Source organism: Ochotona princeps, chromosome 2 (genome assembly GCF_030435755.1).
Source record: "Ochotona princeps isolate mOchPri1 chromosome 2, mOchPri1.hap1, whole genome shotgun sequence".
Classification (NCBI taxonomy): domain Eukaryota; kingdom Metazoa; phylum Chordata; class Mammalia; order Lagomorpha; family Ochotonidae; genus Ochotona; species Ochotona princeps.
In genome coordinates, this window is record NC_080833.1 from 141126886 (window position 1) to 141149398 (window position 22513).

General features: G+C 41.2%; 1 protein-coding gene across 2 annotated transcripts in view; it reads left to right on the top strand.

Moving 5' to 3' along the window:
* Positions 1-22513, top strand: part of DPP6 (dipeptidyl peptidase like 6) — a 797513-nt gene that overhangs the window by 712971 nt on the left and 62029 nt on the right. For both annotated transcript variants that reach the window (XM_058660636.1, XM_058660637.1), the window contains one exon: positions 517-635. In XM_058660636.1, coding sequence (XP_058516619.1) covers positions 517-635 — 119 coding nt within the window. The remainder of the gene's footprint in view (positions 1-516; positions 636-22513) is intronic.

Below are 22513 nucleotides of genomic sequence, written 5' to 3' on the forward strand. Positions count from 1 at the left end.
TAAACATCACCATTTGCAAACAGCAAATGCTCAATTCAGCCAGAATTGGTGGGACCCCTAGCATGTCACCTGCCAGTGTGTGGCACTCTGGGAAGCACTTGGCAGATATGGAGAACATACCTCCTGTGCCCAATCACTAATGAAGCTGAGACACACGAATATGAAGGGCTAGATAATGCTAGGCAGTGTGTGCACCCTCCTCATGACAGAGCCACACAGTGTAGATGACCAAGGGGACACCATGCCAGCAAGGAAAATTCCAAGAATTCTCAGGTGGCAGGGATCAGCAAGTTTGGGAAGGACTTACGAGGAAGGCAGAAACAGAGCCAAGCATTCTCAGTTCTTCCACCAAGGAGGCTGATGGGAGCAAGTTTCCGAAGGTCAGCAGCTGGGGTCTACAGCACACTTTTATGGGAGACGTTGGTTTGTTGCAGTGCTAGCTGGGAGAGTCCCAGCTGGAGGGCTCCAATCCTGTTCTCTCCGCCTCAGCTCATGCCTGTGTGTTTGCTCTTCCAGCGCCAACACAGTGGGCAACTTCAACAGGCAGTGCCTCTCCTGCGACCTGCTTGAGAACTGCACTTACTTCAGCGCTTCCTTCAGCCACAGCTCAGACTTCTTTCTGCTCAAGTGTGAAGGTAAGTTCATGCCACCCTTTCAAGCCTGTTGCACATGAATGCTAAGACTGCCGCGCAGGCACAGATGCAGCCAAGTGGAGGACGTGGCAATAGAATTGTATTCCAAACAGGTGTGGCCACTGATGAAGGGGAAAAGTACTGGATCACCTCCAGGTCATATCAAAGTTTATAGTCTGCAGTTAATCCCTCAGTTTTTTCGCTTTGTCCATTTTGCGATGAGAACGATTCTGTAGGCTCGTTGGGATAAGTGTGCAGTGTGAATCTAAGCTCATCATGAAGGTAATAAAAATTTTTTAAATCAACTTGTTAAAACACATTGAAAAGTCATATAGTATAAATGAAGCTTTATAAAAATATTTTCCCTGGTTCAGTTCCTGGGTCATTTATCCCAAACTCCAGCAAATGCCCTCCCATTCAGAATACACTAAGTAGTCCCCCTGTGAATATTAAATATATCTTTGTGTTTTATCTTCATTGTCTTGAAAGTTATAAGCCTGTGAAAAGGTAAGTCATAATAAATGTGGCCATAAAAATGTGCCTCAAAGAAACGTGATCTCTGAAGATTGTCTCAGCAAAAATAAGATACAGGTGAAGGGCAGCTGAGATCAGGAGCGATTCGTTCCTTGATAAGAATCCCAATTATACAAGAACTGAAAGAACTATTCCTGCTAGAATAATGTCCTTGGCAGTCTTTGCTAGCTCCTGCATGGTCACGATTGCATCTTTCTAGTGCTATCTGAAAGCTTGGAAATGCATAGAGCAGGGAGACTCGGTCCCTTGATTGTCACCACCTCAGCTCCTAAAAATCTTCCAAGACAACAAATGGGAGACAACTGGGGCAGGGGTATATGTGAAATGTAACATTAGTCTGGCAGTTCCTGCAATGCTTAAATCCCAACCCCCTCCCTCCTGTGATACTCAGAGCACTGCGTAGCTGAAATCGTGGGATGCTGTAACATAGGATCTAATTAGCCCACTTCATTTGTCAGATGACAGTCCATAGTCAGAAATTAAGGAGTTTCCCAGAGTGGAGCAGGTGGTAAGGAGGAAGCTTGGATCCCAACCACGAAGACTCCCAGACCTTCACCACAAACTACTAATACGAGCAACAAGGACTATACCCCAACTGCCAAGGAGGCCACAGGGAATTGGATGCCCTCGGAGGCTGAGTACTCTGAGGTCACCCACCCCCAACCGGAGCTTCCGCAGGGGATGGAAGAAGTCCAAACACTACCGCGCAGAAACCAACATCATCAGAAAGAAAACCAGAAGCCCTGAGCGGTCCGCAGACACAGAAGAACAATAAATGTCCTTCGGGACCAGGGAGGAGAGCTTTCTTTGGTCCGAGCCTGGCTCCACCTCTGGACCCCCGCCCTCCCTCGCAGTGACCATCGGGATCGCTTCAAAAACCCCTCACAGCAAACAAACAATCATACAAACTAAAAAAAAAAAAACTAAAATAAATAGACAAACAACAGAAAGTAGAACTTGAAATCTGACAGGAAAGAGCTGGCGTGGATTGGCTCATGCCTTGCTGGGTGGGATACAAAGATTAGTCACTCCTCACCATGGTGTTGAGGATTTTCCTGCACAACCCCCCCCCGAAAAAAAACATGTTCTGCACCTTAAATGTTGACAAATATCTTGTTAGAGTTACAAGCCAGTCTAGATTATCCCAAAATCTGCCAAGATCAACAAAATTATACTTCAACACAACAAATGGCTAAATACTAAAATGAAATAGACACGAGACAGCTGAATGGTACCCTATAGCCTTTTCAAGGTATATAGCAGCCGGTCCGGTCCTGTATATAAACTAAAATTGAGATGTCAATGAGCTAATCATAGGTTGTGGTTAGGACTTGTTTTTTGTTTTCTGTTTTTTGTTTTTTGTTTTTTTTTTAACATACTGGTTACTCAAAGCCATGTCAATTCCATAATATTGCAAATTGCTGTTGATGTTATATTGGGACTCTTAATTGACTGTGATGATATTCTACCAGCTCTGACTTCGGACCAGAAATGGTCTCCCCAAGAAACTGTTCAACCCATCTGGACAATAAATAGCTGGACTCCATGCTTAGTATATGTTTGCAAGGAAAGAATCTTGATTGAACTTGAACTGTAATACTGCATCAAGGTGGAGGAATCCACCAGGGGGGAGGGGAGGGGGAGGAGTGGGGGTATTTCCAGAGCCTATGAAACTGTCACATAATGCTAAATATTAATAAAAAAAAGAAATTAAGGAGTTTCCCTGGCCTCCTGTGAATCAGTGATACACGGAGGACCAGCACCTTGGCTGTCAGTTCCTAGCCCAGTGCTGTCTCCCCACAGCACAAACTTCAAGAAAGAACACTTTGGCCAAATACAAAGCTCTATGGCATGAGACAGGAAAGAAATTGGAAAACAGACCCTGAGAAACTATAAAACCCTCAGAGAAAGAGAAGGTGACTTGAAAACTCATGATTAAAATATAAGGGGATTGTTGAAGTAGCTATGAAGAAGACATCCTAAGCAAAAATGATTGAATGAGAAAGGTGATAGAAACTGCGTTGGGAAGGTCACGATATCATTTTCCAGAAGTGGGTTTATTGAGACCTCATTAGAAGGCAAAGCATGGACTAGATACCTTTGAAATTTTGGGGTTTAAGTTGGTAAACAGCAACCATTTACATTTAGACTTCTTGTATTCTAATTCACTCTTGCTAGTATTCATTCCATATAGTGGTCCTTCATGGAATCCAACATCTTATTTAACAAATCCTTTAGCTGCTTTCCTTTGGAGGTCAAATACTCCCTGCCAAGTTTAAAGAAAAGTTGAATATGGATGCATCATTCCAATAACTGACAACCTTTTACTGTTTCATTTCCATGAGTCCTACTCCTAGACTGAAATCTAAAGGGCTCTTTCCAGATATCTGGGAAGATGGCTGTAAGCTGAGGCAAGGAAATTTCAGTGTCCCCCATGGTGATCTAAAATGGTACCCGTGCTGAGAGGCTATTTGGACCAAGTGTGTTTGGAAATCACTGAACAGTTGGTTGTATGCAAATCTCCTGGTAGCCTGCTGGCATTCTATGCTTGGCAGGGAATAACATTCTTTTTTATGACCTAGCCATTACGGGACATTTGCTGTCTCTAGGGCCCATTGTGTTGTGACACTCAAATGCTCAGTGTGAAGAACTAACCCCTCAGTTGTGACTGTGGAGAAAAACAGAAGCAAAGAGGCAAAAGTAGAGCCACTCCCTAGTTGCGTACACAATTAATCCAACCACTGAGCACCTCTGTGACCTACTGTTGAGAAAGGAGGGAATGGCCTAACCAATGCCTGGAGCTTCACAGATTGAAAGAATTTAAGGAATAGCAAAAGATCTCACAATCTAATACAATTTCTAAGCTACCTCCATTTTATTTTTTTAAAAAATGACCTCTTGATTATAGAATCGTCACCCTCAGCTTCTTCCAAATTATCTAAAATATATTTAAATATTTATCCTGTTGTCTCATCTTAATTAAACATAGATAAACCATCTTCTTTGAAAAACAAATGTGGCTCTTTTTAAATTCTCTCTAATAATTTATTTTCTGGCTAAAGTAAATTAAATGATCAATTTAACCTTTTCCCACAAAGCCCTATGTTTAAAAGGGGTCTTCCTGCAAAGGTACAAATTTCCCAAAATAGCAAAATAGGATGAGGAGACGATAACAGTCAACTTCTCAAACTTGGAAGAAGTTTCTAGATAAGTGAGATCTAGCAGTCCCTACAGCTATACTCTTGTCCAGCATAAGGAAAACTGAACAATGACTCAGTTTATGGCACGGCATTTAACAAGGGTTGTCAGGAAGAATGCAAAGATCAATGGGTATGAAATTTTAAAGGAGCAAATGAGCAGACCCAGAGGACTTGCTTTGGATTCTTTGTTGGTGGAAAAGAATGGAGGAAGGCTTTACGGATGGGACAGCATTTGGAATAAAGTAGGATTTCGACCATGAACAGAGTTCAAAGGGAAGTTACACCTGGAAAGACACACCAGGAGTAATCTTATTTTATACTGGAAATTTTGTGCAGCCTCTGAATTGCATCAAGCTAGGGAGCACTGACATTTAAGAAGCCCATTTTAATAGCTGAAGATAATTTGTAGTAATTTATTTTTCCCTCATACTTCTCAGCAGATATTAAGGTGAACCCAACATTTATTAAACTTCCTTTTCCTCTCCTATTTATTTTGTTGTTTCATAAAGATACACTTTGAAAACTTTGATAGCTTCTCAAATCCTGGTGTTAGATGTTCTTGCTTTTTCTTAGCCCACTTGTGCAAGCAGATTTTTTTTTTAAGATTTATTTATTTATTTATTTGTTTATTTTTGAAAAGTCAGGTTTACAGAGAGAAGGAGAGGCAGAGAGAATGATATGGCCACTGCTTCACTTCCCAAGTGACCATAACGGCCAGACATGAGCCAATCCAAAGCCAGGAGCCAGGAGCTTCTTCCAGGTCTCCCATATGGGTGCAGGGGCCCAAGGCTCTGGGCTATCCTCGACTTCTTTCCCAGGCCACAAGCATGGAGCTGGATGGGAAGTAGGGTAGCCAAGACACAAACTGGCACTCATATGGATCCCAGTGCATGCAAGGTGCAAATTTTAGTCACAAGGCTACCACGCCAGGCCCACAAGCAGAATTTTTAATAAAAGAAAACTCCATCCTCTTTTATGGAAAATTTCTTGGCAAAGAAAGGGCTCCTTTTTAGTGAATTAGACAATTGGAAATCTGTAAATTCACCTATGTTTAGAATTGCTGCAACTTTCACATAACGAATGGCATGTGCATCAGTGTGAACACAAGCAGCGATGACCGTCAAAATTGGATGAGAAATGTGTGGACTCCACCGCGCCAGAATAGGTGGTCCCGGGTTAGATCATGTCAGCACAGCAGGCTTGGGTGTCGTTTTCGTAGCTGCAAAATCAAAAAATTACAGCAGCTCCATGTAAACTCAATCATTCGTCAAACCTTTCTTGCTCTCCCCCCAACCCCACCATTTACTTCCTTTGGGATCAGTGCATCTGACACGGACCCTGTTCTCTGGACTTACATTAAAGCTCTTCATATTGCGGCTTTTCTTGCACTTGGTCTGTTTAGCTTACTGTAATGAAATACCATACACTCGGTACTTTATAAACAACAAAAAATTATTTCTCACAGCTGTAGCGGTGGTAGCTGAAGATCAAGGTGCCAGCATGGTCAGGTTCTCATGGGAGCCCTCTTCTGGGTTGCAGGTGGCTAGTATCTCGTATGTACACATATCAGAGAGCAGGCTACATCTCTGTAGTATCCCACTTAGAAAAGTGCTAACCCTGTTCACAAGGTCTCCACCCTCATGATCGAGAACCTCCTTCAGCCTCCTGTGGAAGTGCACCTGTGCGCTAAGAGGAAGCTACAGTAAAGCCAGCTACATCCAAAACATGTATCATTTCTAATTATTTCCCAGGTAGTATTAAACAGCGCTTTGTGTGGATGCCACACGGATCTTCTCAATGACTCTATGCAATGGTAGCGATGAAAACATCTTCTCTTTTTTGGATCTTTACAATTTGAAAAATGTGCATTTCTGCCTCCGATTCCTAACCACATGCACAACTAAGTGTAAGTGGTCAAATAAACCTTAGCATTCCCTAAACTAAGCATCATGTTTCACATCTTCATGCTTCTGTCTTTGCCTAATAAGCTCCTGTGTATTCCTTCAGGTTTTCTCAGGGCAGGGAGCAGTTGTCAGGGCACAGTGTATGTGGCCATGACTTCATTCATTCTTGATTCTCAGCTGTTGTGGGTGATCAGGCATGCCCAGCGTAGGAAGAGCCTGGGCCATCTAGTCCTGGATAATGACGGTCACAGCTTTTAACGAACGAAGTCCCCTTGGATTCATTTCCGAGGATTACTGCAACAAATCGCCAACAGGATGACGTAAAACAACAGAAGCTTATTTGAAATTCAAAATCAAGTTGTTGGCTGATTTCGTTCCTCCTAGAGGTCCTATGGGGCCCACGCCTCTCTCCAGCTTCCAATACTGCCAGCGATTTTTTGACATTCCTTGACTGTAGAAACATCAGTTTAATCTCTCTTTATCTTTATACAACCTTTCACCACCTGCGTCTTTGTCCAGGTTTTCCCTTTAATAAGGACGGAATGGATGTCAATCACACCATGCATCTTAACTTGATGATAAATTCATAAAGGTTGAGGTCCAGACTTCAACTTATATATTGGGAGATACTATCTCCCACCCAACACCTGTATTGTCTTCTTCTGTAAGAAAGAGTGATAGAGAACTCTGCTTTTCTCAGGAACACAAAATTAAGGACAGCCACCTTAACCTGAGGCACACCAACCTTCCTTGGTTAGAAGCTGCCTTTCTACATGCTAGCAGGAGGGAGAGAAGCCATTGAGAGAAATGACATGGTCCAAAAGAGGCTGGTTGATGGTAACTCTGGAACATCAAGGGACCAAGAATAATTCCAGTTGGAGTCTGGTCCAGAAGTTGGTCTTTGGTGTCACAAAAGCAAAGTCAATAGCCAGGTTATCTGATGCTATGCAATGCCAAAGCTATCCAGCTGTTCTCTTCCCTGGCTCCAGTCAACCCCCAGAGCTGCTGAAGAACTCCGAGTCCCCAGATTTACAGGCATAGCCTTTGCTGTTAGAGAACTGGGTTTTTTCTCTTTGAGCCGAAAACCAAGAACATGACTTATTTTCCTTCACGTTTGTCGAAAGGACTCACTTGATCAGTCTTATTTCTCAGGAGCATCTAAATAACACCAGGAAGAATGGGAATCCTATATGAATCAGACATTTGCTTCTTCACAATGAGACTTTTCCTAGATTTTAAAAATGATTTTCTTTTGTTAGAGCCAGAGAAAGAATTATTGCTTTTACCTCCTGTGCTTGAGCTGGGGGAGAAACAATCTGAATTAATGAGTCCTGGTCCTTCATGTGGCGCTGTTTCACCAGCCCCACATTCAATGTAAAATCTTGATATAAAGCTCTTCCCCTGTATGTGAGATCTCTGGTGCTAAACATACCAGCCTCATTTATTAAGACAAGCTTCTGTCTAACATAAAATTGATATAAAAATTATTCATTCCCACACAAAAAACATCTGGTAACTACTGTTGTTTTTTTAACTATTTTCTGAGATGCTTAGTTACCGCTGTCATTGCCCTTATCATCAAAACCAAGGCAGACAGAAATCATGGTCATGGTGAATTATAGGTCTGGGTTAGACTCTTACGTTGTGCCACTTAACAGCATATTGGTTAACTTGCTAAATACTCCATGTCATCATCCTGTAAAAATCTATAAGATAGCAGTACCTATCATGTGAGATGGTTACGAGGATTGACCAAGATCATACATAGTATTTACCATGCAGCTGATCCCTCCTAAGTGTTTAATGAGTGTCAGCTATTGTGGAATCATTGCTATCATCATTACCATAACTTTACAAATCCATTAATAATTTCTCAGACATCCTCTTGTCACTGACTCAGTAGCCAGAGGGACTAGGGCTGGACATGGTGACCTCCACAAAATCCCCCGTATGTCATTCCTTACAAACATCTCTTGTATCTCACCAAGCTCTTCCCTGAGTCTTGTGCACTATCGGATTAGAAAGTTCCAGAAATTACCATGAATGCCATATCTGCATATTCAGCCAATCACTTGCTAGGCATGAAGAAGAAATACCTGTGACTCCTTGAGATCGTATACCAAGATGCCCTCTACTGTTGGTTTTCGGTGAAAGTTGTCCTAGCCAAATTATCTTGAGTTTCTTCAACTCTTAACATTTCCTCCTCTTTGCCTTTCCCCTCTTTGTCTTTTTTCTTCCCGGTGTGCAGTGCCTCATCTGCCCTGCATCCATCCCCTCTTTGAAAAATATGATCTATCAGGGGACAAATGTATGTTATAATGTTATTGTGTTATCTTCTCCCAGAGTTTTAGTCACAACAGTGTAGCGAACAAGACAAGGTTGAAAAATAGCTCCCAGCAGACCAATTCCACTTGGATTGAAATTACTGGAGGCAGTGCTGTAAATGAGAAGGAACCTGAAGCCGACTCTAAACTCAGTAGGGAAGAATGGAATAAGGGATTCATCAGTGATGTCAGAAGGAATCAGTTGGTGGCATCTGCCGTGCAGTGGGAAAGGACGTAATAGCCACGTACTGTGTCTGCTATTCACCTTTGGTGTGATCTCCTAAAATAGACAAATGCCTCCTTAACACTGAAATTTCACATTCCATGTGGTTTCAGATGGAATGGTTTTAGAGGATTGCATCCGGAAATTCAGCTTGTACTGCAGAATTAGGTAAAGCAGATTATTTTTTAAACAGCTGAGCATTTTGGTTAGCTGAGATAAAGATGACAGCATGTCACCATTTCTGAGAATAGATATATGCATCCACATTGGAACTCTGCTGCTCCAAGTAATGGAAATGGCTATTTCAGAAATTCTCCCAAGGGCAGGCTGTTGCCCATGGTTTCAGATTGAGACTCCATCTCTCATGTGCTGTTTAAATTCATAAAAACAAAGTTTCAGATTCCTCCAGAATGCCCCTCTTCCCCTCAGTGTATTAACAACCATTTCAACAGGCGTACTCTTCACAGCAGTGTAGAGGTTAAATATTCCAATACTGTTAAAATTACTTATTAGTAACTCATGACTATGTGTGACTAGAAAACAATACATAATTGGCATCCAAGCTGACAAAAGTACACTGTTAACTTCAAACATGTAGTGTGATACCAACTCCCAATGGCAAATTTAAAATGGTTTGGTTCTGCAAGCTACCTAATCCTCAAGACATCTGTTACAGCAGGTTTATATGATGTTAGCCTCAGCTATCCTTTTTAATTCTGATTTTGTTCAAGTGAATGTTTGGAACCAGGCTTGAGACTCCTTGGAGCCTTGCTAGTGGTGTTTTTGTGTGTGTGTGTGTGTGAGCACAAACATCTGTTCAATTGCTCAACATTTGGAGCAAATCCCATTGAGCATGTGTGTACCAGAAACAAGGAGAAAGATACTCAGGGTAAACTGTAAACTTAAAGTTATATGAAAACTCTGTATCATGTTAAATTCTTTAGTAAGTGCTAAAAGGACCCAAGCAACCCAGTCAACAGGAGCCCTATTACTTCTTGGCAACAACTAAACAGCTCCCATGGAAAAGAAATTTCTCGCTTTCTTACTTGACACCATCTGCATTACTGGACAAGTGTCAGCCTTGTCGTTACTTGTTGATGTTACATGTTTCTGCAAACTGGGAGGTCATGCACGCTGTATTTTACTGCAGATATCCTTTACAAATAATGACATTCAATCCAGTAAATAGGGCTTCTGGAATCTTAGTCTTCTGGCATCTCCTTGATTATTCTAGTATCTTCTTTTATTCCTATTGCCCTGAGTATGGGTAATAAAGGCTGCAAGTTCTGTTGAAAATGGCTTCCTGAACACATCCAGAAGTTTCTCCCTTTTCTAAATAAGATGATAGAAGAAATATAAGAACCAAAAATAAAGCCCCTCTAGAACAGCAGGAAGGAGGCCACCCGCAAACTATAATAATAAATTGTTTTTGAAAAAACATTATGATCAATGAATCCTAATGAAAGTGAAAACAATGAGAAGGATAGGTAGCACAATTAGCAAAACCGGATTTTAAAGGTTGGTTTTTGTTGTTTAGTATTCTAAATTCCTAATATTTTCTAAATTTTAGCTCTTTGCTTGCAAATATTTTCTTCTGTTCTATGGATTGTCTCTGACTGTTTCCTTTGCAGTGCAAAAACTCCTGAGTTTGACATATTCCCCTTTGTGATACTGGGTCTTTTTTTTCCCCTTTTATGATTCTGGGGTCTTCCCAAATATTTTCAAAGACCAATGTCTTCAAGTACTGCCCCTTTGTTTTCTTCTAGCAGTTTCATAGTTTCAGGCCTTACACTTAGGTGTTTAATCCCATCTTTTGTGGATTTTTTTTTTTTTTTTTGTATCGTGAGAGGTAGGGATCTAACTGCATTCTTCCATATGGGTATCCAGTTTTGCCAGCACCATTTATTAAAAAGACTATTTTTCCCCTCCAATATATAGTCTCAGAACCTTTGTCAAAAGTAAGTTGGCTGTATGTGTCTAGATTAATTTCTGGATTGTCTATTGTGTTCTGTTGATCTATGTGTCCATTGCTATGCTGTTTTTATTATTGTAGCCAGGATGTCATAAAATATATAAAGTATGCTGTTACGTTGAGTACTATGATGCCTCCAGTTTTATTTTTATTTTTTTATGTATTCATGCATACATACCCAGAATCTCTTTGGCTATTTTGGGTCTTTTGTACTTCCAAATAAATCTTATGCTTTTTTTTCTAATGATGTAAGTAATATCATTGGAATTATTATCAGGATCATATTAAGACTGTAGATTGCTTGGGGTATTCTACAAATTTGAATGGTGCTACTTCTTCCAATCCATGAATAAGGAATAGAACTTTATTTTTTGGTATCCTTTGTTTTCTTTCATCAGTTTTTTTCTTTTTTTTTTTTTTTTTACAATTTTCATTATAGAGATTTTCCACTTTTTAAGTTAAATGTACTCCTAAATGTTTATTTTTTATAACTATTATAAATAAGATTTCTTTCTTAATTTTCTCTTCAACCAGACCATCATTTCAGCAAGAATGTGCCCTCTTTGGTTCACACTGGCTAATATTTTTCCGTCTGTTTAAATGTGTCCTTACCCTATTAATTTTACTATGTTTTAGTTTGAGAGGATATATGGTATGAATACAATTTTTAAAATTAATGGAAAGTTGGGCCTGACGCAGCAGCCTGTTGGCTAAAGCCCTTGCCTTACAAGCACCAGCATTCCATTTGGGCACCAGTTTGTATCCTAGCTGCTCCATTTCTCTTCCAGTTCCCTGCTTGTGGCCTGGGAGAACAATGGAGGACATTCCAAAGCCTTGGGACCCTGCACCCATATGAGATTCCTAGTAGAAGCTCCTGGCTTCTAGCTTCAGATCGGGTTAACTCTAGCTGCTGCAGCCATTTGGGGAGTGAACCAGCAGAGACAAGATCTTTCTCTCTGTCTCTTTCTCTCTTTAAATCTGAATTTCCAATAAAAACAAATAAATCTTTCAGAAAAATTATGGAAGCTTACTTTGTGACCCAAAAAGCAGTTTATCCTAGAAAATGTTGTATATGTTGATAAGCATATGTGTTGTATAGTTTTTAGGTGATGTGTTCTGTTAATATCCATTAGATCCATTTGCTCTATATTATATCTTATCTCTAAAGTGTCTTTCTTGATTTCATGTCTGGATTATCTGTCCATTGTTGACAATGGGGTGTTGAAATCCCCCACTATTTATATCTGAAGCTATCTCTCCCTTTAAGTCTATTCCTATATGTACAGTTGCATACATTTGCATATCTGAGTGGTCCTATATTGAGTTCCTAAATATTTTGCTGCTCATTATGTCTTCTTTCTGAATCAATCCCCTCATCAATATACATATTTCTTTTTTCTTAAGTGGATGCGATTCTTTGTGTTTTTTTACATTTTTGACTTAAGATCTGATGTGCATATCATTACTCCAACTCATTTTGGGCTTCCATTTTCCTGCTATATATTTTTCCTACTCTCACTTAAAAAAAAAAAGATTTATTTTACTTGAAAGCCAGAGTTACAGAAAAAGAAAGATAGGAAGAGATAGAGAGATTCTCCATCTGTTGATTCACTCCCCAAATGATTGCAAAGGCCGGAGCTGGGATGGTGTGAAGCTGAGAACCATGAGTTTCTTCTGGGTCTCCAACACGGGTACAGAGGCCTAAAGTCTTGTACCATCCTCTGCTGCTTTTCCAGGGAGCTGGATTGGAAGTGGAGCAGTGAGGACTCAAACCAGTGCCTGCATGGAATACTGGTACCACAGGCAAAGGGTTAGCCTGTCGTGCCAAGATGTATCTTTTGACTACAAAATTTAGTCTATTTAAAATCCAAGATCGATGTTCATAGATAAGAACTAACTCCTGTCATTTGTTTCTTGCTTATTGATTGCTTAAATATTTTCTATTTCTCTCTCTGTCATTTTTTTTATGTTTCTGTTTTGGTAACTTTCTGTCATGATAAGCATGGATTCTCTTTCTGTTTTGTGTATCTGTTCTGCTACTGAATTGTGTGCTGTCGTGTTCATTCATGATGGTTGTTATCTTTTTATTTTCTCATATTTTTTTATATAGACTTCCCTTAAGGGTTTCTTATAGGGCTGGTCTGATAATATTGAATTGTATCAGTTACTGATTGCCTGGAAAATATTTTATTCCTCCTTCAAGTCCATAGGATAATTTTATTGGACATGGTATCCTTGTTCAAAGTCCTTTTTTTTTTTTTCTTTGATGACCTTGATAGACAGTGTCTACTGAGAAGTCTGCTGAGTGTAATGGATTTTTCTTTATAAAGAACCTGATGTTTTTCTCTGTTTCTCCGAGGGAATTCTCTGAATGTCCTTAACTTTGACCATCTGACTATACAATGCATTGAAGAAAATCTTTTTTGATTGACTCTAGCTGGAGTCTTTTGAGCTTCCTTTATCCGGTTGTACATGGATGTCTCTTTAGAAATTCTCGACTATTATTTCATCAAGCAAGTTTCCAATGCCTTTCTCCTTCAGATTTTCCTATAACATGAATATGTATTCACTTAATGTTATCCCGTAAGCCTCACAGGCTTTTGTCGTTCTTTTAAATTATTTTTTTATTATTTTTACCCAACTAATTTATTTCAACATTCTTGCCCGCAAGATCAAAAATTCTTTATTCTCATTGATCTATTTGGTGAATGAAATTCTCCATTGTTTTTTACCTCATTGATGTTTTTTGCTCTAAAAATTCCAATTGATTCTTTTTAATGATTTCTTTCCCTTTGTTGAATTTCTTGTTAATGTCATGCCTTGTCGTTCCTCTTTTATTTGCATTGTTTATCTGCATTCTATTCCATCTGACTGAGTTTCCTTAACATCACTGTTTGGACCTTTTTTCCCTTGTTCAGCATTTCATTGAGTTCCTTCAAGTCAGGATCTGTTTCAGGAGAGTTACTGTGCTCTTGGTGAACTGTTCCACTCCCTCCTTGTTTCTGTGTCCCTGCACTGACATCTCTTCATCTGTTGTGACAGTCTCTTCTTGAAGAGTACTATATCTTGGAAACCACCCTTTTGTTCAGATGGAATATTAGATATCAGTGGGATAATTTCTTTGTTTTGGGCTCTAGGTGAGTCCACAAGTCTAACTCTTAGTGGCATCTTCAGCTATAAGCAGTGTCAACAGTGTCTAGGCGTGTTATGGCTTTCTAGTCTGCAGCAGTTCATGGAGGTAGCACTATGCCTTTGAAAGGAACGTGGACTTCCAAGAGTGTTGGATGTCTGTCACTAGGGTTTGTAATGGTACTACCCACACTCTGCTGCTGTGGAACACAGAGAGGGTGCCCTTTTGTTCCTCTAAGCAAGCCTCAGTAGTTCTGGGTACCAATATCTGTGACCTTGAGACTGTGAAATGTTCTAGGGACTTTCACCAGATGCTGCAGAGGAAAAAATGAAAGAATGAGTGGTTGATTGGTTTGTTTGTTTGTTTGTTTGTTTTGCCTTTTGGGGGTTTTGGTAGGTTTTTTTGGTTTGTTTGTTTGTTTGTTTTGTTTGTTTTTTGATTAGGGTCAGACTTCTTAGATTCAAAACAGCATCCCAGGACACTAGGAAGCAGGACCGTTGCATACTGCTGGAAGAAAATGATGTCTAACTTTCAACTCTGACCCACTGAGATGTTTTTTATAAAATGCACAGAAAATGGAACTTGGAGACAATCAAATGTGTCACGTTTAGCGGTCACATCCCTGCCCTGCAAAATGTACACAGATGTTTTGCAGGAGTCAGGAAGAAACAGGAACTACAACAGTACAACTTTCTTAAAATTAGAAATTATTCTTGGATAAAATATGATAAACCATTGCGTCACGATTGCTAAAAATATGTTTTTGAAAAGCTAGTAAAGGTCAAAATAATTTTTAATGGGAAAGGAGAGAGAACTTGAAGCCCAAATAGTAAAGAAAGCTGGAGATGCAGACCCACAAGTCACATGTTCTAGAACCCCCAAATTGTGCATTGAAATCCCCAATGTGGTCACTTTGGGGGAAAAGGACCTTCAAGGAGGTGATCAGGGTTAAATGAGATTATAAGACTAAAGTACCTGAGATGGGATTGGTGCTTTATAACACCAGAAGGAACGTGGCAGCAAAACGTCCCTTACGAGAATCCAACCATGACACAGGCTGCCCGCCTTCAGGGTCTTGATAAGTGACTGTTAGTTGTTCTGGCTACCTCGTCTGTAATGTTCTGGCTGAACGGCACATCATTAGGTAAAAAGGACCTCAACAATGCTGATGGAGGAAACCTCTGGTTGCTTTAAAGGACCAACAGTGTGTGCTCTGTCCCCATACAGTGCAGAACCTGGGATGAGATTTTGGCCAAACAGGAATGACGCAATAGGAACTCATCCCCTGTGACATGCTTTTCATACTTCCTTGGTGGATGTGCTTAAATCGGTGTCAGAGCTACTGTTTTGTCCACTGACGTCAAGATGTCCTCTGTAGAGATGCAAATGCAATGAACAGGTATTTCTCTGGCTTCAAGACCTGCAGCAATTGAGCTTGTCTTGAGTGTCTTGTTTAATGGGTGGAGAATTGTGTTTCTCTTCCTTGTGTTGATTGCTAGAGAGCTTGGAGTGAATCTGCAGCCATGAGGTTGTGTCCTTACTGTATACATTGCATGGTGTGGTCTTTTCTCCAGTGTCTTACTGTTATTTTTGCTGTTTTCCAGTTAGCCCAAAACAGCACAGCAAGGTCCACTTCAGTTTCTGCCTTTGCATATATATAGTTTTCAGACCAGACAATAAGAAGCCAGGTTTTCACTATCCTTGCTTTTGTTACTCACTTGATCCTTTCCCCTGAATGTGAACAATTGAACATCACCACTGCCACCATTTATCTGCCCCTTCAGAAAGCACCCCCACATTCTTTGTGGGCTCTGAAACTCCTCAACTGACAGCTCTTCCAGGTAGATGAGCTCCTCAGCCTGCCTAGCTCTGACTCCTCAGCCCGGATGCTTGCGAGGGTTGACCGTGTTCTGGTCATCTGGCTTGGATTCAGTCTTCCCACAAGGGTGCTGCCTTGTGCAAAACACGACTTTGTTTTTGCCCAGCTAAAGGCACCATCACTGCACTGATTAGGAAGGAGCAGAAGGGAGGAGAGGTGAAGAATAAGGGGGAAGGACAGAGAGGAAGAGGACATAGGGTAGAGAGGGAAAGAACACAGAAAAGGAAGAGGGTGATACAGCTTCAACACCCGGTAAATGGATCTCTCTTCTCTCTGCTTCTGTGTTGCGTGTCAGATGATAGAGTTCATTGTGGCTCTTACATTTTACGTCCTCACACTATCTGATTTCAAAAGGCATATGTTATTCTAAGCAGAATAATACACACTTAAAGCACTTCTTGTCAATGTAACTTAAATTATATGCTCGGAAACTATGTCTTGCACAATAGGGATAATTTTGTGTTCATGGGTTCCTCTTATTCATGTCCATTTGGGTTCACTCTTGGGACTTACAGTTCTGTACTACAAAAAGTGTATTGGGAGTGCTGTCTTTTCATTCAGCAGCTAACATTATCTAACATCTTCTGGGAAGAAAGAAAAATAATGGAAGTGAAGAGATGTAATCTTTTCCAGACCTTTCTACTCACTTTTTTTTCCTTGAGTGTGACCATTTTAAGCCCACGTGTGATTTTTCTTTCTCTCTATAAAGACAAAAAGCTGCTGACCTCGGGTCCCACATTTCCTAGAAAAAGCACTTTGTAGGATGTTTAGATCCTTTTCCAGTTAATTTTTCCCTTCTCTATTCTGGCTTGGTTGTTGGGTGATGGGGTGTGAGCTCCTCCCATTGTACTTCTGCTTGTTGTTACCTCTGGGCATTCTTCAGTTGTCTGTAGGTATTGGTGGAGGAATGGACTCAGACCCCACTTCTACTATACAAAGGGAGACCTGCTCATTTCCATTTCCTTCCCTGTCCTAGCAAGCCGTTGTGTTTGCCACCTTTTTCTCAAAGAGGAGCAGGAGAAATAACAATGTATGGCCAGACAAGCATCTTCGTGTTACCTTATGCTTTTCTCCCTTTCAGTTGGCATTACTTATTGAGTTTGCGGTGGAGTTTTCGTATTTCTTTGTGCGTTGAGTGGAAGTTTTCTTAAGAGTGAATAGACAGAGAGTTCAGCATCCTATTGTCAAGATATAGTGAACAGTTTCATTGTAAGTCCATCTTTGTCTGGAAGCAGAAATGAATACTACAGGAAGCCCCGTTTGAAACACCTGCATCCCATATTAGGATACCAGCTGAAGGTTTGGCACTCTCCTGACACCTCTTCTCTGATAATGCCGCTGGGAGGCAGCAGATGGTACTTCAAGCACTTACGTCCCTAGCACACATGGGGGAGACACAGATAGAGTTTCTTGTTCTGTTATTGGAAACAATTTGAAGAGTTAACCAGTAAATGGAGGATCTGTCTCTCCCTGTCAAATAAACAAATATCTAAAACAAATAATGAAAGAAAAGAAAAAAATACACAGGACACCTCAAAAAGTTCATGGAAAATGAAATTAAAAGATAAATTTATTTTGGTACAAAAAAATGGAATCTGTTGATTTTTCACAATACATATTTTCTTTAAACATTTTGACATACTCTTGTATGGGTCACTTTGCAAACCACATTATAAACAATTCAGTGTTCATGTTTTTTTTTTTTAAAAAAGTCTAATTGCATTCAAATTGGTTACTTTTTTGTATTTTGGACACCCAATATCCTTGCCACAGCTATAGAGTAAGAGAAACATGAGAACACTAGCAGAAAACGGACTAGCTTTTAGAAACAAATTGGCCCAAGTTGTAGGAATTGTAGACAGTTGTAGTATAGGATGGCTTCAGTTCTCAGAACGTATAGAAGCATGAGACAGGAGCTCTGGGTTTCCCTTGGTAGGTCTAGCAATTCCAACAGTCAAGATGTTGGGATGTCCTCTTTGATGCACACCCGCTCATGTTTGGTATTGCCACCAATATTGTTTTCTGCACTCCATGTGGAGTCCAGGACCTCCACGATTTAACATCATCCTTCATAAACATCCCCTGTAACTGTTCTATATCACCCCGAGAGCACTTGCTATTTGCTATTCTAACAACAACAACAATAATATTAATAATAATGATAATAATAATAATAATTTAGTTGAAAGGTAGAACGACACAGAGGAAGAGTCAGAAAAAGAGATCTGCCATCCCTTGATTCATTCTTCAAATGACTCCAGTGCCAGGACTGGACCAGTCCAAGGCCAAAAGCCTGAGACTCCATCTGGGTCTACCATGTAGGTGGCAGGGGCACAAGCACTCATGAGTCATCTTCCACTGCTTTCCTGCAAAAGCAAAGCTTGGCAGAGAATTGGACGGTAAGGGGGGCAGCCAAACCTCATACCGATACTCCAATGGCAGCAGCTTCATTCACTGCACCACAGTGCCAGTCCCCACTATTCATGTCTTAAAATCACAGTGTACATTCCTTAGATTGTTCTCACTATGTGATAGGTCCTCCCAGTAGTTTTCAGCTTTCACAGTTCTACCTTTCTTGCAAGATTTTCTGGCTAATGCCAGCTTTGTACATATGTCCTGAGCATTTACCAAGTTTCTTGATAATTTTCAAAAACATCTTCCCACTGTACCTTTTTTAAAAGATTTATTTATTTCTATTGCAAAGTCAGATATACAGAGAGGTGGAGAGACAGAGAGGAAGATCTTCCGTTCAATGATTCACTCCCCAAGCAGCCACGATGGCTGGAGCTGAGCCAATCCGAAGACAGGAACCAGGAACTTCTTCCAGGTCTCCCATGTGGGTACAGGGTCCCAAGGCTTTGGGCCATCCTCGACTGCTTTCCCAGGCCACAAGCAGGGAGCTGGATTGGAAGCAGGGCTGCCGGGATTAGAACCGGCGCCCATATGGGATCCCAGGCGTGCAAGGCAAGGACCTTAACTACTACGCTGTCGTGCTGGGTCCCCCACTTTTTACCTTTAAACATGTTTTTTTCTCTCTTTAATCTTAAAAATCTGCATTTGCCAATTCTCTATTCTGGTTGGCTATCTGGTCCTTTATCCCTTGCCCACTCATTGAAGTTTCTTCTCAATTGCTAATTGCCATAAATTCCAAGAAGGAGACAGAGCAAAACTAGGCCAAAATGAATGACTGTGCAATGAGAAGCGCAGGTGGTCAGTTGGGTCTGATGTAAAGAAGCACTTAAAGGGAAAACTCAGTTGGGAAAGGTTGATAAAGGAAGACAGATAAGCAGACAGTCTGTGATGTAATTGTGAGGAATGTTACCGCTCTGTGTCCTGGAGGGGAAGGCTCGCCAGCAAGGTGCCCTCTCAAAGGAATAAAGAATCCATAGTGTTCTGAGCAAACAGTGGATTCTAAATCAAGAATCCAAGGCATACAATTCTCAGATTAACACAGGGGTACTTCAAAAAGTTTGTGAAAGAATTCCAAATATATTTTTAAGTGAAAAATAAATTGAAATCTTCACCTAGCTTCTTTAAAAAAAAGTGCATTTCCCATAAACGCTTTGAAGAACTCTGCTATAAATAGAATTTAGGTGGTTTTTTTGGGCACCAAAACGTATTTAGCTCTTTCATTCTGCTCCTTATAGAATGCATTTACAACTTGATGAGGTGGAATGGGATTGCTATGAGGACAGACTGCAAGAAGGGAAAGTCAGGGCGAGCTCCGAAATTCAGATTTTATCATAGAGTTTAGTGTGTAGATTGGCTATCACCTCATAGCTTATTTAGTAAATGTACAGGATTAACTTACTGATGATTTAGAAGCTAAATGTCAACCTCAGTGCTTGCTGTGACTCCTCCTTGCAGCTGTGTGTAGGAAGAACTTGATTTGAGTAGGAGCACTTCCTGAGGTTATGTGGACTCCTTTTCTGTCCTGACAGATTTGTAGCAACATATCTATGAGCAACGTTTTTGTTTTTTACCATGCAGTGTAGCGGGAAAAACTGTGGATGTTGAAACTGGGATGAAATTTCTGCTTTCACTTCCTGTGAAGGATCTAGTTCTATACAGATGAATCTTACTTTGGAGACCTACACACTAGTTTACACACGGAGGAGGTCAATTGACACCAACAAAATGCAGCTCTCCGCTCTTTTACAGGTGGGAGAAGCCATGCTATGATTTCTGCTCTGTGAAAGGTTGTGATGCCGCAGCCAGCGCTAACAGGGAGGGAGCCATCTGGTAATGCAGCCTGTTTGCAGGGGGCAGGCAGACAAGTGCGGTGTCCACGGGAGGGGTGCACACTGAGCCACTGCCTTCCGCTCAGCAGTCCTTCCCTTGTACTGCCTACGGGAAAGGGACGAGTGTCAGTGAGAACACCACAATGCCTAAGCACATCAGTCTCTCTGAGTCTCCACTTCTTCATCTATCAGATGCACTGATTTCAGGGCACAGAAGGAAGGAATAGAGGAATACAGAGAGATTGGTGGTGTCTGTCCATCCTGAGTGTGGCGTGGTCCCTCCAAATGTTTGTTGTGCAGCTCCAGTTTGGGGAGTTTGGATTTTTTTTTTTTTTTTGCCTTTTCCTATATCCATAAATGTTTCCCATACTCAGTAGGCTGCATCCTCTGCATGCCCAGCCTCAAAGACAGGATACTGACTTGCTTCATTCCAGGGCACCAACTTAGTGAGGAGATTTCACTGAGAGCCAAAGCTGTCTGATCTCACAGCACAGGGTCTGTACCTCACGATCTTGTATATTACTCTTATTCAGGAAAACATTTGTGATTGGAAATCCATGCTGATTGAAAAGAGAGATTGGTATTCTTACTGCGTCATACTATTTGTATGCCAAATATGCTTCCATTCATAATTCAGTCCTTAGCAAAACTTTCATTTCCTTAATTTCTTACTGAAAAAACTTGCATACGTTTGATATATACAGCACAGTATTTTGCTTTGTTAAGATTTATGTATTTGTTTAAAATATAGCTACAGAAAGGGAAAAACAGATCTTCCATCTGCTGGTTCACTCCCCAAATGGTTGACCAGGTCAAAGCAGAAGACAGAAGCTTCTCCTGGGTCTCCCATGAGGACGCAGGGTCCCAGGCACCTGGGCCAGCTTCCTTTGCTTTCCCATACACATTAGCAAGGAGCTGGATGGGAAGCAACATGGCCAGGTCTTGAACTGGTGTCTATGTGGGATATCAGCACCTCAGGTCACAGCTTTACCAACTATACCACATGGCCAGCCCCAATGCACAGTTTTTGATGTACATATATGTTGGGTAATGCATTCATAATACCATGTTTAAATGTAAGCTATCAAATCCTTTCACTACCATCCCTCAGAAAATAAGCACTACAGAATGTTAGTGGTCAAATCAGAAAACACTTATCAGATTTGTGCACCACACTGGCAAATCTGTTTCCATAAATAATCCAGATTCAAACTACTTATGGCTCTGCCCTTGTTTTCATTGTCAGCTCTCAAGGCTGTTTTTAAGCTTTGCTAGGGATTTTCGTTAATATTCACAGAGGAAAGATCTTGGGAAGAGCAGTGACAAATGGTTCAGTACTGGTGAGACATCAGAGTATCGGAGGTGAGTCTAGGAACAAAAGATTAGACAAAGCGAGCCTTTGCTCTCCCCTGGGTATTTGGCATACTTTTCCATACACCATGGGCTCCCCAAGTAGTGCTCTTTGCTCCTCCCCGCCGTGCTATTGACCGAGGGCAGGCCCTTGTTGGGCTTGTCATTTTATTTCCATTTCTGGGCACTGGTACTCCTTGCCATTTACTCAACTCCCTTCAAATGTCTCCTATGCTAGAGTCTGAGAAAACTCGACACATGGACGTATTAGTAGCCTTCCACTTGTGACTGGATGTTAACAGAGTTTACTGAAGTGAGGCTCGGAGACCTCAGAGTACCATGGGTATCTGAGAGAAGAAACGAAACCCTTTGGGAGTCACAGTGAATGATTTGGCCAGAAGTGGGTGAGTGAGTGGTTCGCTGTGTCTCATCCATCTGTAAGGCCCAGCAGAATCTGACCTTTGCCATTCCCCAAGCAGGTGTCATTCAAGGCCCTCTTCCTAGCATCACCTTTCCTCTTCTGTTGTGACCCGGTACTGTTCTAGAATGGGAGATGACTTCCACAATAGATGGAAACTGCACAGCAGCAGGCCAAAGTCTTTTCTATGGGCTTAGTAGGGTTTTAGGCTTATGTGTCTGCTCCATTTCCTTGGAATTTAAGGGATGCCTGGAAAGTTCTCCAGGACATTTTTGGTGTGCGTATGTGCTTTCTAAGGGAACTGTAATGCCGGGGGGGGGGGTGTGCGTCATTCCATGCTGGTGATTCAGGACTGCTCAACAGGTGTCATCAACACCCACCTACCCTCTAACTCAACTCGCACAGCTCCCCCTCTCTAACTGCCTGCAAAAACATCAGAAAATCTGACAGTCAGAAATATACCATACAGGAGACAATGTCCCTGGCTTGAGGCCTGGTCACCCTGCTTGGTGTGATGAGCACAATTTCTTCATTTCAGGGAGAAAAAAAAGAAGTGTTCTTATTGTAGAAAATTCACCCTAATTGAGACATCATTGGCATGGCAGCTAGTGTCAGGAAAGTGTTCCAGCAAACAGATGTAGTGCTAAGTAGCCAGAGGAGCCAATAATGTCCACAGCCTGGGAATGCCGGATGTTTCAGCCTGAGT